A 17466-nucleotide genomic window follows, 5' to 3' on the forward strand; every position below is an offset into this window, starting at 1 on the left:
TAGATATAAGCTGATCAGGTTGGACACAGTCCCTGTCCCGCAGGGGGCTCACGGTTTTCATCCCCATTTTACAGATGAGGTAAATGAGGCACAGAGAAGTAAAGTGACTTGGTCAAGGTCCCACAACAGACAAGCGGCGGAGCTGGGATTAGAACTCAAGTCCTTCAACTCTCAGGCCCTTGCTCTATCCACTAGCCGTGCTCCTTCTCGAAGAAAGTGGGCTTCCCAGCCAGTGCCGGGAAGACTGGGGATGAATTTTGAAAGAACTCTAACACTGATTCAAACACTGTAGGCTGTTGAAAGCATTTTAGCATGCTAGACTTGCTTAGAACATGTCTTCGAGGCTGTTCCCCTCGTCCGGGCATTCACCGAATCAAAATTCCCGTCGGTTCCCACAGGCGTGAGAAGAGCTCCCAAGAACCGGAAGCAGCCGCGATCACTCATCCAAGATCCCGCCACTGCGGCTGGCCACTCACCTGAGATCTGTCAATTCGATAAAAGCGATCGGCAGAAGTGGCTGTGAATAGGGAAGAGAACGGCGGAGTCATTTCGGAGGGAGGCTTCAAGAAGCAGCGTACGCGCAAGGCGATCGCAGTCTAATTCGGCTAGACTGAGTGTCTGAGTGTGAACCCAATCGAAGATGAAACAAGAAAAGTCCATTTCAACAATAGCACTCCCAAACTGAAACTCATGAGCTGACAAAAGGTACATTCATGTTAGGGTTGGAGCTGGGACAGAGGGATGGAGGAAGAAAGAAGGGAAAGTCTCTTTGGGCCCTTTGCATTTCTGGCAGGGAATGGATGGGGGCATGTTAAACATCTGGCAGAAGAACCGGGTTCTAATTTCAATCCGCCATTTGTTTGCCGTTTGACTTTGGGGATGTCACTTAATTTCTCTGTGCCTCAGTTCCCTCATCTGTAAAATGGGGATTAATACATGGCGGGCCAGGGATTGTGTCCGACTTGATTATCTTATATCTACCTCAGTTAGTACGGTGCCTAGCACACAGCGTAGGTGATTAACGAATACCGTTTAAAAACAAAAAATTGGTCCAGGATGAATATTTTGCTTAGAGCTCTGACATCCCCCCATGAGTTAGTCCACTAAGGTTCGGGGGATTTGCTAGGGGCCCTTTCACCAACAAACTAGCCCTCAAGACATAAAGGCCTCAGGCAGAGGTTGTGGGGGCCAGACTGGCTTTGGTTTTTGTTGGGGTTTTTTGGTAGTGGTATTTGTTAGACATTTACTGTGTATCAAGCACTGTTCTAAGCACTGGGGTAGATGCAATTTTATCAGGCTGGACAAAGTCCCTGTCCCACATGGGGCTCGCAGTGTATGTAGGAGGTAGTAGGATTTAATCTCCATGTTACTGGGGCTCGGAGAACTGAAGTGATTTACCCGAGGTCTGGCAGAGCAGGATTAGAACCCAGGTCCTCTGACTTCCAGGACTGTGTTCTTTCCAGTAGGCTACACTGCCTCTCCGGTTAGACCGCTCCCTTGGATGTCTCCGGGCTGGACGAGGGGACTGGGAGGTCCCTCCCCGGGGCCACCTAGCCCCTTCATCTGCGTGTCGAGGGCGAGGCTGCCCGGGGGAAGCCAACGTCAGCAGTGGCAGCTACAGCAGCCATTCCTGTCCTCCACGTTCCTTCTCTCCCTCTCCCTCAGCCTCCCTCTCTGGGCCGCCTGGAGCCCATCTCCTCTTCCCACCCGCCACTAGCCCACCTGGACTCCCAAGGCCTCGCCGCGGCAGCCGTCAAAGGAACAGAGACCGGGCAGAGGAAGATGGAAGAGCCTGCCATCCAGGCCGTCGGCAGGGGCGGGCCGGGGGCTGACTCGGATTTCCCTGGCGGGGCCCGGTGGCCCGATCGATGGCTCCAAACCACGAATTAAACTTGGCACGAAGCTCCCTCCCTTCCACTGCTCGCTAATGCTAGGCTGGCCCCTGGCGAGCGGCAGGCAAATGGAGTTTTCCGCCAGAAAATTCCTTTCCAAAAATTCCTCGCCCGTGCCAGGACGCCCACCGCCTTTCTTGATCTCATTTGGGATTGAAGATCGGCCTTCCATTTTTGCGTGTGGGGCTCAGGGCCCTGGGTTTGACCAATGCCGGGGCAGGGGAGGATACCGGCTGGTCGAGCGGCCTTTCACTCTGGCCAGCCGGCAGCTCTTCCTGCACACTGCAGTGGTCCTGGGTTTGCTGAAATGGGGAGGGCGGGCTTCCCTGAGGCCCTGCCGGACCCATCCCTCTCTGGGGTTGGTCCACTTAGGGGGAGATGAGCCGAGGCACCGAGGCCCCATTCTGGAAGGCTCAGGGCAGCCAGGTCCTCACCGGTCCAGCGGGATGGACCTCTGCCGCGTCGGGCCTCTGGGAACATCCCTCCCCAGTGGGATGGGCCCAGAAGCCGGGTCTTCCGCGGCAGCGGGTCTAGAAGGGCCGGGGGAGGAGACTGAAGGAGGAGACTGCTCTTCCTTCGCTTCTTTCTTCGGCTCCCCCTTCCTTCTGCGTCACCTCATCTCGCTCCCTCTGCTCTTCCTCCCCTGCCCCACAACACTTACGTACATATGTATCTATATATCAATAATTCTATTTATTTATATTGATGCCTGTTTATTTACTTTGATGTCTGTCTCCCCCCTCCGGCTCCCGCGACCAAGACTGTAAGCCCGTTGTGGGCGGGGATTGTCTCTATTGCCGAATTATACTTTCCAAGCGCTTAGTACAGTGCTCTGCACACAGTAAGCACTCAATTAATACGACCGACTGAACGAATGAGACGAGGTTTGGACCAGGCCGGGGGTTCCCTTCCCCCGGGGACTAACCAGTGGGTTCCTCATCATCGGCCCCAGTCCCCCCCACCCCCCGGACTCATCCCCCGTCTACCTCTCCTTCCGGCTCGACGGCTCCCTGCCAGCAAGCCCGGGGAGGCTGCTGCCCTCCACTGCCCCCAGGGCCAGCCCCCGACCCAATCATGGGACGCGGCCACTCACCGTCCAGGAAGCACCAGCGTGGGGAAAGTCTCTGGGCTGACAGCGCCCTTGGGAACACGGTTTCCTGGTCCTGGAAAGAAACAGGGGAGGGGAGAGAGAGAGAGCGGATGAGGGAGCGAGAATGAGAGACAGAAAAGCACAGGAGATTTGGGGGGCAAACAGGCTGCAAGCATCCCAAATAAACTTCTCTCTCGATGAGCTGGCTGAGATTCTTTCTCTTGGCTGCTTCAACCCAAAGGACATCCCAATCCCCAACCCCTGACCACCAGGCCTACCCCCCTTCCTCCCTCAGACGCTCAGTGCTCTCTCAGCAGTGTACTGAGTACTTGGGAGAAGACAATACAATGAGAGAAGCAGCGTGGCTCAGTGGAAAGAGCACGGGCTTTGGAGTCAGAGGTCATGGGTTCGACTCCCGGCTCGGCCGCTGTGTGACTGTGGGCAAGTCACTTCACTTCTCTGCGCCTCAGTTCCCTCATCTGTAAAATGGGGATGAAGACTGTGAGCCCCACGTGGGACAACCTGATTCCCCTGTGTCTACCTCAGCGCTTAGAACGGTGCTCGGCGCCTAGTAAGCGCTTATCGAATACCAACATTATTACATAATTATATTAGCAGACACTATCCCTGTCCTCAAGGAGCTTGCAATCTTGGCAAAGGGTTCTGACCGCAGAACCACATAGTGTGTCTCACCGGGGGGGCCAGGCCTGGCAGGAATCCTTTTTTATCTTTTTTTAAGGGTATTCGTTAAGTGCTTACTATGTGCTAGGCACCGTACTAAGCGCTGGGGTAGATACAAGCTAATCAGGTTGGACCCAGTCTCGGTCCCACCTGGGGCTCACTGTCTTAATCCCCATTTTACAGAGGAGGTAACCGAGGCACAGAAAAGTGACGTGATTTGCCCAAGGTCACACGGCACGCAGTGGCAGAGCCGGTATTAGAAACCGGGTCTTTCTGGCTCCCGGGCCCACGCTCTTTTCACTAGGCTCCTCTAATCCTGAAATTCGTCGGCTCACAGGGGCGGAAAAGACTGCAGCCGGCCGATGGCCCGGAGTCGGCACTCCGTATGGTTGCAATTATTCTTCCTATTATTACTACTATTTCTACTATTATCGCTGATGTTACCACTGATATTACTCTTACTTCTACAACTCCTACCATTTTCCTGGGGCAGTTGTGCCCCTCTTCCTTCAGAGCCCTACAACAATACATCCTCCGTGAAGGAATACCACATTCCTTCAGCATCGACAACCGCCCAGCCTGCCACCAGTGACCACGATGTCCCGGGCGTAAATTCCTGGCTGTGCCAGGGAGGGAAGAAGTTGCTGCCGAGGTTGAGTCTATTCTGCCCCCTGGGAAGGGGGAGAACGGGGAATCTTAAATCCCTATCCCAGCCCTGTGGGGAATTCTTGTTCTGAGATAGAGGTGAGAGGTCCAATCAGGAACCGCCCGCCCCCCCACCCCCCATACCCTGCCTGGAGTCAGGCCAGAATCGGAATAGACTTTTTCCTCCAGACGAGTCAGTGTCCGAACTTTTTCGGAACGCTCCCTATTTCCAGGTTTGAACTTTTCCTGTGCTGCTGTGAAGCAGCAAGACCTGATGGAAAAAGCACAGGACGGGAGCCGCGAGGCCTGGATTTTAAGTCCCGTTCCGTCGCCCGTCTGTTGCATGACCTTGGGTAAGTCGCTTAGCTTCTCTGTGCCGCAGTTTCCACCTCTGTAAAATGGGGATGTAAATAGCTGTTCCCCATCCCCCTTAGTCTGTGGGGCAGGGACCGTGTCTGATCTGATTGTATGGTATCTGCCCCAGCGATTAGCATATAGTAAGCGTGAGAGAAATACTATCATTATTACAGATGGTCACCTTTCTCGGGGTCCACTACAGCGCTGTGGTGGAGCTGATCTGAGGTACCCTATACACTGAACCCTCACACGAGGCATACGGGTGTGTTCTTTCTCTCTCTTTCTCTCACAGAAACACACACCCACACAGTTCCCCGGCAGTTAGGTTTCTAAGATCGGACCTGTTCTCGAGCAGACATCTGGCAAGAGGATCCATCCCACTCTGGTCCATATGACAACATTTTGACCACACTCCCTCAAACAGTGGGACTGTACAAATACCCCAATTGCATTTCAGAGCTCCTTCGATAATGTCCTCATTAGTGCTCCTGAATGCAGATGCAGGTGGATTCTCAAATGCACCCTTCTCTTACAAAGTATGTTTTCGATCGATGGCTAACGACCCAAAATGGGCCCGGGGGAGTTTCCCTTCATGGATTTCCCATCCAGAAATCCCCGGTTTCTTCGGTTCAGCCATCAATCAATGGAAATCCCAAGGACCCTCGTGATACTTAAAACTAATGGTTATTGGACTCCAGTTTCTCTCCCAGGTACTCGCTCCTACAAGTCAGCTAGCTAAAGCTATTACTTCATCAATCAGGGAAGACTCTACCTCGATCCGGCCTGCAAATAGAAAGAAGGACGTATTTAATCCATAGTCAATTAGCTGCAGCAGATGTGCACATAATTTTAGCCAGGGCAATACGGCATCATTACCCATTTCAGCAATGGGGGAGGGTCTAGTAGAAAGAGCACAGGTCTGAGAGTGGAGATACCCGGGACCTGGTCCCAGTCCCGCTGCTGGCCCTCTGTGTGACCTTAGGCAAGTTACTTAACCTCTCTGGACCTCAGTTACCTCAATGTTATTTGATACTCACCCCATCCTCAACGCCCCCCCCATCACTTGTGTACATATCTTTAAATTATATATAATAAATGACTATTTATTCATATTATTATCCACCTCTCCCTTTAGATTGTAATCTCATCTTGGGCAGGGAACGTGTCTGCTAAGTTCTGTTGTACTGTACTCTCCCAACCGCTTAGTACAGTTCTCCGCACACAGTAAGTGCTGAATCGATACCATTAATTGCCTCTTCCCGGGGATGTTTTGAAGATAAAAGGGGATCACTGATGTGAAAGCACTTGGCCAAAATAAATGCACCAGGCCACTTCAAGGTATGATATAATTACAAGTACTTAAGGTGGATTGCATATTTATTGTGAATAAACACGATTCTTTCTTCACGGTTATAGAAGAGATGATGCAGGTGGCAAGAAAATCAAGAAAAAGCTCCTTCCCCCCTCCCCCCGACTTAATATTGGTTTGGCTTTCTACACAGTTTTATTATGTAATTATAAGGTTGCCCCTGGGCATTTAAAATTTAATTAGAAGGCTTGAGTACCTCCGCTCCATCCAACCCACCCTATAATTCCATCACTACTACCTTATAGTAACTCAATAATCACATTGTAGAATATGGTCATTAGGAACTATTTAATGAATGTTTTCGCAAAGTCTGTAAAACCGAAAACGTTACCAAACTCACGAATACTCTATTGTCCCCCTCGGTGGCTCAGTGTACTCTGTAATTTTTTTTTTTTTTTGCCGTTCCCCTCTCCTTTTATTAGGGTGTGATCTGAGACATGTTATGAAAAACTATTTAGATAATTAAACAACGCGCCGAGCAAAAACAGCAGCACCTAGTTTGTTAGTTTCGGGGTCAAGTCAGCGTATACCCCGTCTAATCGAGGAATGTCGTCACGGCTGGGTTTCTGACCCGACTTCCTGACAGTTTGGAAAACTCAACTCTTCCTACATCTGTGCCCAGATTCTCCAGCCCGATCAATGTGTTGGAAAGCCATTTCTCTGCCTGGAAACAAGAACGGGGTTTCCATCAATGCAACGGTTTTAATTCCTCCTTGCCCAAACCCTCAGACGACGCCCAGATGATCCGACTCCTTGGAAGTCTACCACGCAGCATGGCCTAGGAGGTAGAACCAGGGCCTGGGAGTCGGAAGGACCTGGGTTCTAATCCCAGCTCCATCACTTGTCTGCTGCGTGACCGTGGGCAATTCACTTGACTTCCCTGTGCCTCAATTACCCCATCCGTAAAATGGGGTTTAAGACTGTGAGCCCCAGATGGGACATGGACTGTGTCCAACCAGATTAGCTTGCCTCTACCCCAGAGCTTAGTACATTGCCTGACACAGAGTAAGCGCTTAACAAATACCATAAAGAGACAACTTGGCCCTGGATAGAGTGGAATTTTCCATAGATTTTTGCTTACAAACTGGTCCAAGGGGATATTCTGAATGTTTCACGTGGATATGAAAGACCCTGAAAATGGGCTCAGGGAGAAGGCCAAAAAAATTTGAGTCCATTTGGCTGGCTTTATGCATATTCAAATTCAATGAATTGTTGACTTTGTGTTCTTACACTGCTTTGTCTTTAGGTAGTCAATCTTTTCTCATTTGCCCATGTGCCTTGTACTCTGTTGCTCCCCTTACCTATAATTTATTTTAATATCCGTCACCCGCACTAGACTCTGAGTTCCTTGTGGGCAGGTAACCTGTTTACCAACTGTTGTACTAAACTCTCTCCCAAGTGCTTAGTACAGTACTCTGCACACATTAAGCACTCAATAAATACCACTGGTGATGATCAACTTCCCCTACCTGACTGTGAAACCCCTGAAGGCAGGGCTGTAGTGTTTAGTTAATAATAATAACAATAATAATGATAGTATTTTTTAAGCACTTACTATGTGCCGAGCACTGTTCTGAATGCTGGGGTAAATATATGGTAATGAGGTTGCCCCACGTGGGGTTGTCAGTCTTCATCCCCATTTTACAGATGAGGTAACTGAGGCACAGAGAAGTGAAGTGACTTGCCCCAAGTCACACAGCTGACAGGTGGCAGAGGCGGGATTAGAACCCACGACCTCTGAATCCCAAGCCTGTGCTCTTTCCACTAAGCCACATTGCAAGCGACTCAGTAAACTCCATTAATTGAATGCAACCACTTGGAAGCAACCTGCACGTCTTCGGACTCTTTTCAAGAGGGAAGGGGGAGAAGCAGCGTGGCTCAGTGGAAAGAGCCCAGGCTTGGGAGTCGGAGGTCATGGGTTCGAATCCCGGCTCGGCCACTTGTCAGCTGTGTGACCGCGGGCAAGTCACTTAACTTCTCTGTGCCTCAGTTACCTCATCTGTAAAATGAGGATTAAGATTGTGAGCCTCACGTGGGACAACCTGATTACCCTGTATCTCCCCCAGCGCTTAGAACAGTGCTCTGCACATAGTAAGCGCTTAACAAATACCAACATTATTATAAACGAAATATCAACATGAGACTCAAAGAGCGGCCACTTAGTGAAACAGCCACACGAAATGAAGGACCTCACTTCGCTATTTTTTCTGTTCTTGATGACGAAGATAAGGCTATTTATTAAGAGAAGCAGCATAGCCTAGTGGATAGAGCAGGGGCCTGGGCGTCAGAAGGACCTGGGTTCTAATCCCTGCTCTGCCACCTGAGTGCTGTGTCAACTTGGGCAAATCACTTCACTTCTCTGTGCCTCAGTTACCTCATCTGTAAAATGGGGGTTAAGATTGCGCGCCCCACGTGGGTCGGCAAGTGTGTCCAACTTGATTACTATCGACCCCAGTGCTTAGTACAGTGCCTGACACATAGTCAGCGCTTAACCAAAACCATAAAAAAGTGCTTACTACAAGTCAAACACTGTGCCAAGTGCTGGGATAGATACAAAAGAAGCAGATTGGACACCGTCCCCACCTCCAGAGGAGTCACAGTCTAAAAAGGAGAGAAAATAAGTTTTCTATTCCCTTTTTACAGGAGAGGAAACCAAAACCCAGAAAAGTTAAGGGATCGGCCCAAGGTTCCCCAGTAGGAAAGTGGTAGGACCGGGACTAGAATGTGGGTCACCCGACTCCTCGTCTTGTGCTATTTCCTCAAGCGACAGGGCCTCTCTGCCAAGGCAGAGGACGTAACCTAGACTGCAAGCTCACTGTGGGCAGGGAACGCGTCCGTTTATTGTTGTATCGTAGCCTCCCAGGCACTCAGTACAGTGCTCTGCACACGGTAAGAGCTCAATAAATACATCTGAACGAATGAAGTGGATGCAGCCAAGAGATTGAATTACCTGCCCCATTCCCCTTCTCTCTGAACCATGAGTCCTGCTGGATAAATGGAGACAGCCAGGATAAATGCCCCGTGATCAATTTATACTTTCTACCGTGCATCAGGTAAGACATAAGGAACCCCTGGTCCTCCTAACTTTTTGCTTTTTATAACTATCATCATCTTGATGCTATTTGCTAAGTGCTTATTATACGCTAAATACCATGCTAAGCGTCTGAGTAAGCACAAGGTAATCAGCTGTACATGAGGTTCACAGAGAAGCAGCGTGGCTCAGCGGAAAGAACCCGGGCTCAGGAGTCAGAGGTCATGGGTTCGAATCCCGGCTCCGCCCCTCGTCTTCTGCGTGACTGTGGGCAAGTCACTTCACTTCTCTGTGCCTCAGTGACCTCATCTGTAAAATGGGGATTAACTGTGAGCCTCACGTGGGACAAGCTGATGACCCTGTGTCTACCCCAGCGCTCTGCACATAATAAGCGCTTAACAAATACCAACATTATTATTCACCCTCTAACCAGAAAGGGAGAGAGGATATCTCTTCCCCATTTTACAGATGAAGGAATTGAGGCCGAGAGGGGTTAAGTGACGTATCCAAGGTTGCCGAACAGGCCTATGATGGGGCCAGTTTTCCTGATTTTTTTTTTAAAAAGCGTGATTTGTTAAGTGCTTTCCATGTGCCAGGCACTGTACTAAGTGCTGGGGTAGGTATAAGCTAATCAGATTGTACCCCAGTCCCACATGGGGGGGGGCTCATAGTTTTCATCCCATTTTACAGATGAGGTAACTGAGGCCCAAAGAAGCGACTTGCCCACGGTCACGCAGCAGACAAGTGGCAGAACCAAAATTCAAACCCAGGTCCTTCTGATTCCCAGACCTGTGATCTTGCTGCCAGGCCACAGTCTAAAGCTGGGCCAAAATGAGACTTCCAGGAGGCGAATGGAAATCTGGTCATCTGACCCACCCTCTGCCACACTGTAAAATGGGGATTAAGATTGACTTGAGTGACTTCAGCTCGGCCCGTCCCCTCCATCCAGGCACGGTAGAGTTCCGTCCCGCGATCAGGCCACTCCAAGCTCCGTTGCCAGTTGGACCGCAATTACTGGAAGTACAAGGGATCTGAGCTCAAGGGGATCAAAGCCAGCCCACGTCCCCCAACCCAGGAGGCATAATGAAGGCGAAAACCAAACAAGAATGTTTCCCATGTGTGTCAGCAAGTTGTTTTCCAACAGCTGCAAACATTCTTTTTTCTCTCTCTCTCCCGCACTGCTCTAATCGGAGCCATCCTGTTCCACGCTAGGTCGTTAACATAAAGCATATTTGTCTCCCTCGCTCTCTTCCCGACCGGTTTGTCAGACCATGTGGCCTAGCGGAGGGAGTCCGGGCCTGGCGGTCGGAAGGCATGGGTTCTAATTTCACTCTACCGTGTGCCTGCTGTGTGACCTTGGACCAATCTGGGCCTCGGTTTCCTCACTTGTAAATTGGAGAGTCGATAGCCCGTTGTTGGGTAGGGATTGTCTCTGTTGCCGAGTTATACTTTCCAAGGGCTTAGTGCAGTGTTCTGCACACAGTAAGCGCTCAATCAATACGACTGAATGAATGAATACTCGTTGTCCCCTTAAACTGGGAGCCCTTTGGGGGACAGGGACTGTGGTTGACCTGATGATTTTATATCTGCCCAGTGCTTAGTACAATGCTTGACCCAAAGTAGGTGCTACCAAATACCATTATTATTCTTATTATTATTATTAATAGTAAGTCTGGACTGTGGGGAATCAGACAGTCCAGTTCTTGGCAATGTGGGAGAGTAGGCCCGCTGAATCTCCTCCTCTCTGGGCCAAGTCTCATGAGCCACTTCTCTCAGCCCTTTGGGACAGACTCTCGGCACTGAGAGAGAGAACATTTTATGTTCCCGCACCCTTTTGTGTTTATTTCTCTGGTCAAACTCCCGCTACCAAAGCGGTAGCCCCATTCTTCTTCCTCTTTCCACCATTCGTAAATGACTTGTCTCCGCCACTGGATTTTCAGCCGCTCGAGGGCAGGAATCACGTGTCTCTCACTTCTATGGTGCTCTCTCAAGCGTCAGCACAGTGTTCAGCGCAGAGCAGACGCTCAGTAAACGCCACTGATACTTACTCATGTGGGGAGCTAGTGGAAAGAAGTGATTCGTGCCCCTGAGGAGCTTCTGAACCAAAGGATAAAAACCCAACTATCCCTCCCACTTCCCCCCCCAGAGGCTCCATCACGAAACCAAAGCCTCTGTCCTCAAAAAACGCCTGTTGCCTCGGGCTACGGGCATCAAAGGGCTAAAGCAAAACAATAATAATAATACTTGTGGCGTTCGCTAAGGATTTACTATGTGCCAAGCACTGTTCTAGGAACTGGGGCAGACAAAAGACAATCAGATGAGAGACCATTTCTTTCCCATTTGGAGCTTCGAGTCTAAGTGGGAGGGAGAATAGGTGTTGAATCTCCATTTTAAGGAAATTCAAATTAAGGAATAAGGAACAGAGGCACAGAGTGGTCAAGTGACTTATCCAAGGTTAAATAGCAGGCAGATAGCTGAGTCAGGTCTCCTGACTCCCAGTCTTGGGCTCTTTCCAGTAGGTCAGGCTGCTTTTGAATTTTTCACCGGTTATTATTATTATTAATAGTAATAATAGCACTATTAAGCGCCTACGATAGACCAAGCGCTCGAGTTAGAGATGAGATAATCAGATCAGATACAGAACTCGTTCTGCACGGATCTCACAGACCAAAGGAAGGTATTTTATCCCTATTTAAGGATGAGGAATCCGAGGCCCAGAGAAGTTTGGTGACTTGCCAGCGGTCACACAGCAGACAAGCGACAGATCCGGGAGTAGAACCCCGGTCTCCTGACACGCAGTCCCTTGCTCTTTCCTCTGGGCCACATGGGTTTCAGAATGAGATGTTACCCGGGGGAGTCGTGGTTAAAAGTTGGATTCTTTTCCCCCACCAGGCCGGAGACCTCCTCAAAACCCACGCCTCAGAACAACCCTTCTCTGGCCGGCACTGAGTCTGAGCCTTCTTGTAAGAAATAAGAGTTCCTTGGGACATCGGAGGGGCCGTGGGGATGACGTAATGGTCAGAGCATAACCCAGAGATCCCTGGAGGGCCCGGGGTCCGGCCTCCGAGGGAAGCGGCATCCAACGTTCCGTTTCAGCTTTTCCCTGGGGATGCTGTGGTCTTTTCCAGGAGAAGGGGAACCAGGCCAAACAAAACAGCGTTTGAAAAAAATTATATATAAAAAAAATCTTTCCCTTGAAGCTTAATTCTTATAAACAAAATGACTGCAGATGAATTAAACATGTTTGCGGAACAATCAGCATGAAGGAAAATCCCCACCACCAAAAGGCATTTGAATCTTCTACAAATTGCTGGCAACCCTCAGATCTGCAGCCCGGAATTTCTGCTGACTCTCCCCGTTTCTAAGGCCAAAGTAAACCCAGGAGAGAAATGCAGCGTTTAGAAGGTCTAAAAGGGCCCGAGACACCTGATTACTGATCTATAGCGCTGAGCCCAACAGTTTAAGCGGTTTATTGCTACCCTCTCTCAGGTTTCTTCTCCTCCATAATTCACGGTGTAACCGAGCCCTCGCGCTCTCAGAATGACACACCAAATTAACCTAACAAGGCAGCGTGTGATATGCCGGGACTCAGTGGGCCTATATAATCTCCGGGAACCTGAGCAAGAAGAGGCAGAGAACTGAAGGCAGAGTGTAGGATTCTCAATGACACGGCGTCAACAAATGAGGCCCGTGTTGGCACAGGGACTGTGTCCCATCTGCTTACCTGATATCTACTCCAGCGCTTAGTAAAGAGCTTGGTTCATCCTCAATGCTTAAAAAAATACCATAAAAAGAATTAAAAAGTGGATCCAATGTCAAGTCTTCCATCTTGCCGGGACCTGGGCAGCTAAGAAGCAGCAGTGTGGTCGAGTGGAAAGAGCACGGGTCTGGGAGTCCGAGGACCAGGCTTCTAATTCCAACTCTCCCCCTTGCCTGCTCTGTGACTGCAGGCAGGTCACTTCACTTCTCTGTGCCTCGGTTTCCACTTCTGTAAAATGGGAATTTATTACCTGTTCTCCCTTCTGCTTGGTTCGTGAGCCCCATGGGAGACGGAGGCTGTGTCTGACTTGATTAGCCCATATCTGTCAGAGTGCTTAGAACAGTGCTTGACCCAGTAAGTGCTTAACAAATACAATATTACTGCTACTAATCACGACGATAATGACAATTAGGCAGTTCAGAGAGGACCAGGGATTTTTTTCCGTTCTGTCGGTCTTGTCTCTAGGGAAGCATTCCTTTAATGGTATTTATCAAGTGCTTACTAGGCGCCAGGCACTGTACTAAGCTCTGGGGTACATACCAAATAATCAGGTTGGACACTTCATTCATTTCATTTCATTCATTTCATTCATATTTATTGAGTGCTTACTGTGTGCAAAGCACTGTACTAAGCATTTGGGAGAGTACGATATAACAACAGACACATTCCCTGCCCACAATGAGCTCACAGTCTAGAGGGGGAGGCAGACGGCAACATAAATAATTAAATAAATAAATTACGATATATACAGATTAAAGACATATGCGCTGTGGGGATGGAAGGGAGGATGCAGGAAGGTAGCAAGTCAGGGCCATGCAAAAGGGAGTGGGACAGTCCCTGTCCCCCATGAGGCTCGCAATCTAAGTAGAAGGGAGTAGGATTTAATTCCCATTTTTTACAGATGAGGAAAATGAGACACAGACAAGTTAAGTGACTTGCCCAGGGTCACCCAGCAAACAAACGGCAGAGTCAGAATTAGAACCCAGGTCACCTGACTCCCGTATTCTGCCTCTTTCCCTTAGCACAGGGCTTTCGCCTTCCGTAAGCGTTCACTGAAGACCATCATTTTCCTTGCTGACCTCCCTGCCTCCTGCCTCTCCCCACTCCAGTCCATGCTTCACTCTGCTGCCCGGGGTCATTTTTCTACAAAAACGTTCAGTTCACATTTCCCCACACCTTAAGAACCTCCGGCGGCTGCCCGTCCAGCTCCCCATCAAACAGAAACACTTTACCATCAGCTTTTAAGCGCTCAACCACCTTGGCCCCTCCTACCTTCCTCCCTGATTTCCTACTATAACCCAGACCTCACACTTCTCCCCTCTATTGCCAACCGATCCACAGTACCCCCATCTTGACTATCCCGCCACTGGCGTCTCACCCACATCCCGTTTCTGACCTGGAATGCCTTTCATCTTCATATCTGATAGACAATCACTCTCCTCACCATCAAAGCCTCACTGAAGGCACACCACCTCCAAGAGGCCTTCCCTGACTAGGCCCTCATTTCACCTTCTCCTACTCCCTTTTGCATGGCCCTTGCAGTTGCCCCCTCTATTCACTCGTCCCTCAGCCCCACAGCACTTACATCCATATCTGTAATTTATTGATATTAATGTCTCTCTCCCCTTCCAGACTGTAGGCTCGTCGTGGGCAGGGAGTGTGTCTACCAATTCTGTTCTACTGTATTCTCCCAACCACTTTGCTCGATGCTCGGCACACAGTAAGCACTCAATAAATACAGTTGACTGATCCAAATCGAAAGAGTCCTCTTAGGTAAATTTGATATTTCTGGAGAACCCTCCGAGCCTGGATATCATTTTTGTCTGACTCCCCACTTAAGATTGGGAGCTCCTGGAGGACAGGGAACGAGTGTGTTCTTCTGATTAACTCTCCCACATGCTTAAGAATTGTGCTTTGGCCTCAGTAGGCCCTCAGCAAACATCACTGATGGATAGAGAAGTTCGCCTTGAGAACCAGGTTAAGCAGAATTCCCCTCTGAGATCCCACGGAGCAGGGCGCCACCTCGGAATCATTCTGGAAACCAGAGGTCTTCATGACAGAGACAGGCCCCAGAGAAACTACCATGGTCCAGAAGGATTTAGAATAAATGCCAAAGCAAGACCGAGTCCCGGGCCTTGATTCGAAGACGAGCCGAGACACCCGAATTCCAATAAGCCTTGAACCGAAAGACACTGTCTTCCCCGGGCCTCCGGGTAAGAAATCAGAAGAGCTAATCGTGTCTTACCTGGTAATGAACTCTCTGGGTACCAGAGGAAACCGACTGCAGGTCCTGCGGGAAAATAAAAGAAATACCCTTGGCTTTAGAGTGGCTTTAACAAGCTCTCCACACAGCTGTGTCAAACTCCTCAGATCTCATGCTAACAAGCCTCAACCGAAATGCCACTAAAAATCCTAGCGAAATGCCTCAGTGTCCGAAGACATTCTGTCAAGTCGTCAAGGATCCATAAACTCTGATCTAATTTATTACATTTTTAATAAGTGGCTCCCTTGTCATCCTGCAGCGACTTAGCAATGAAGAAACTGGTTGTTCCTCCCCGACCCTTTCCCCCAGCTTGTGGGTTCTCAGATCTAGCCCTGTTTTTTCAACTTGCTTTCTCTCTTCTTTAGAGGGAGGCTGGCTTCTAGCAACCCTGAAATGCCTCTCAGCTGGAAACCACTGAGATGTTCAGTCATTTGAGCTGCCGCTTGACGTGGTAAATGGTTGAAAAAATCCATCAGCTGACGGTCAGCATCAATGGGTTGATTTCACGGACCGTGTCGGAAATCAGAGTTCAGTCGTGAACCAAAATCAAGCTTCGAAAAAGACATTAAGACCAAGGTCTGGCGATAGGCCGATTAGATCGTCAACTCTTCTAGGACAGAGACCGCCTCTTTTTTTAATTTCTATTGCCGCTCCCACAGGCTAATCCCATGCGCTGCACTCACGAGGAGATCAATTATCCCACTGAGGCCGGCTAAGATAATCAGGCCAGCTTCAACAACTTGGCCTCAGTTTCCTCATCTGTGAAATGAGGATTCGAAACCTGTTCTCCCCTCCCTTAGACTCTGAACCCTATATGGAACAGGGACTGTGTCTGACCTGATTATCTTTTACCTACCCCAGTGCTTAGTACAGTCCTTGGCACATAGCCCTTAATAAATACTATTAATAATAATAATAATAATAATAATAATAATGTTGGTATTTGTTAAGCGCTTACTATGTGCAGAGCACCGTTCTAAGCGCTGGGGTAGACACAGGGGAATCAGGTTGTCCCACGTGGGGCTCACAGTCTTAATCCCCATTTTACAGATGAGGGAACTGAGGCACAGAGAAGTGAAGTGACTTGCCCACAGTCACACAGCTGACAAGTGGCAGAGCTGGGATTCGAACTCATGAGCCCTGACTCCAAAGCCCGTGCTCTTTCCACTGCGCCACGCTGCTTTGATGAGGCAAAACTGTGGGCAAGTCACTTAACTTCTCTGTGCCTCAGTTACCTCATCTGTAAAATGGGGATCAAGACCGTGAGCCCTTCGTGGGACAACCTGATTCCCTTGTGTCTACCCCAGCACTTAGAACAGTGCTCTGCACATAGTAAGCGCTTAACAAATCCCAACATATATATACCCCTTCCTTAGAGACGCCAACCATCCCAATGCCCGCGGTGTTGTGGGCATTAGTAGGGGATTATTACACTGGGCAAACAGGATAATGTAAAGTTGGGATGATAAAATGATGTCATTTGTGTTGCACTCTCCACTTCGTACAGTGTTCTGCACCGGGGCGTACCCTGAGCTCCCTCATCATTATCATCATCGGTGGTAATTACTGAGCGCTTACGGTATACAGAGCACCGTACTAAGCATGTGGGAGAGGACAATACATCGAGGATGGTAGACAAGTCCCTCCTCTTGCACCTCGCTACAGAGCGATTGCATCTCTTCTCCGGTCCCTGTGAACTCCAGCACCACTTCCTATGTGGGCGGGGAGAGACTGAGCCCTTCCCATCCTTCAGACGCAGTCGCCCACATCTAATGGTGTTCCCTCAGGCCGCTGCCTCTCTCGCTTACCATCTGAAGCCGGCCCTGGTGGCGATGACTGACTGGGTTGATTTGGCGGTGTGATGATGATGATGATGGTGATGATGATATGACATTCGATGCCTGGATGGGTCGATAATTAACCGTTAGTCCTTTGGCCGGTAGTGATTTGTTCCGTCATGTTAAGGTTCTACTCGAACTGCTCTAACTTGAGGTAGAGTGTGTATTTATCCACCACCTGAAATAAAGCTGGGCTCTCTAGGATCAAGGAAGTGGTGCAGCCCTGCCCACATCTTCATCCCGTCCATGTCTGTTTTCACACCATTGGCTCGAAGAGTCTTAGCCATTGGATTTGACTCACTGGTGAAGCAGGGTAAGGGGCAGCATGCCCAACCTCCAGGAATCCCCGTGACCTATCTACCTCCCTATTCTCACCCGCCCTCGGGACCCACCTGCCCAGGTTCCCTCCACTTGCCATCGCTGAGGGCTCTTACCTCACCTCCTTTCTCTCCTTCTACAGACCAGCCCGCACACTCCGCTCCTCTGCCGCTAACCTCCTCACTGGGCCTCGTTCTCACCTGTCCTGCCGTCGACCCCTGG

General features: G+C 49.7%; 1 protein-coding gene across 2 annotated transcripts in view; it reads right to left on the reverse strand.

The window, feature by feature from the left end:
- DGKI (diacylglycerol kinase iota) overlaps window positions 1-17466 on the reverse strand; it is a 143581-nt gene that overhangs the window by 37974 nt on the left and 88141 nt on the right. For both annotated transcript variants that reach the window (XM_029073824.1, XM_039913249.1), the window contains 4 exons: window positions 16897-16989; window positions 15071-15115; window positions 2986-3055; window positions 477-517 (listed from right to left, as the gene is read on the reverse strand). In XM_029073824.1, coding sequence (XP_028929657.1) covers window positions 477-517; window positions 2986-3055; window positions 15071-15115; window positions 16897-16989 — 249 coding nt within the window. The remainder of the gene's footprint in view (window positions 1-476; window positions 518-2985; window positions 3056-15070; window positions 15116-16896; window positions 16990-17466) is intronic.

The sequence above is a fragment of the Ornithorhynchus anatinus genome, chromosome 10 (genome assembly GCF_004115215.2).
Source record: "Ornithorhynchus anatinus isolate Pmale09 chromosome 10, mOrnAna1.pri.v4, whole genome shotgun sequence".
NCBI lineage: Eukaryota > Metazoa > Chordata > Mammalia > Monotremata > Ornithorhynchidae > Ornithorhynchus > Ornithorhynchus anatinus.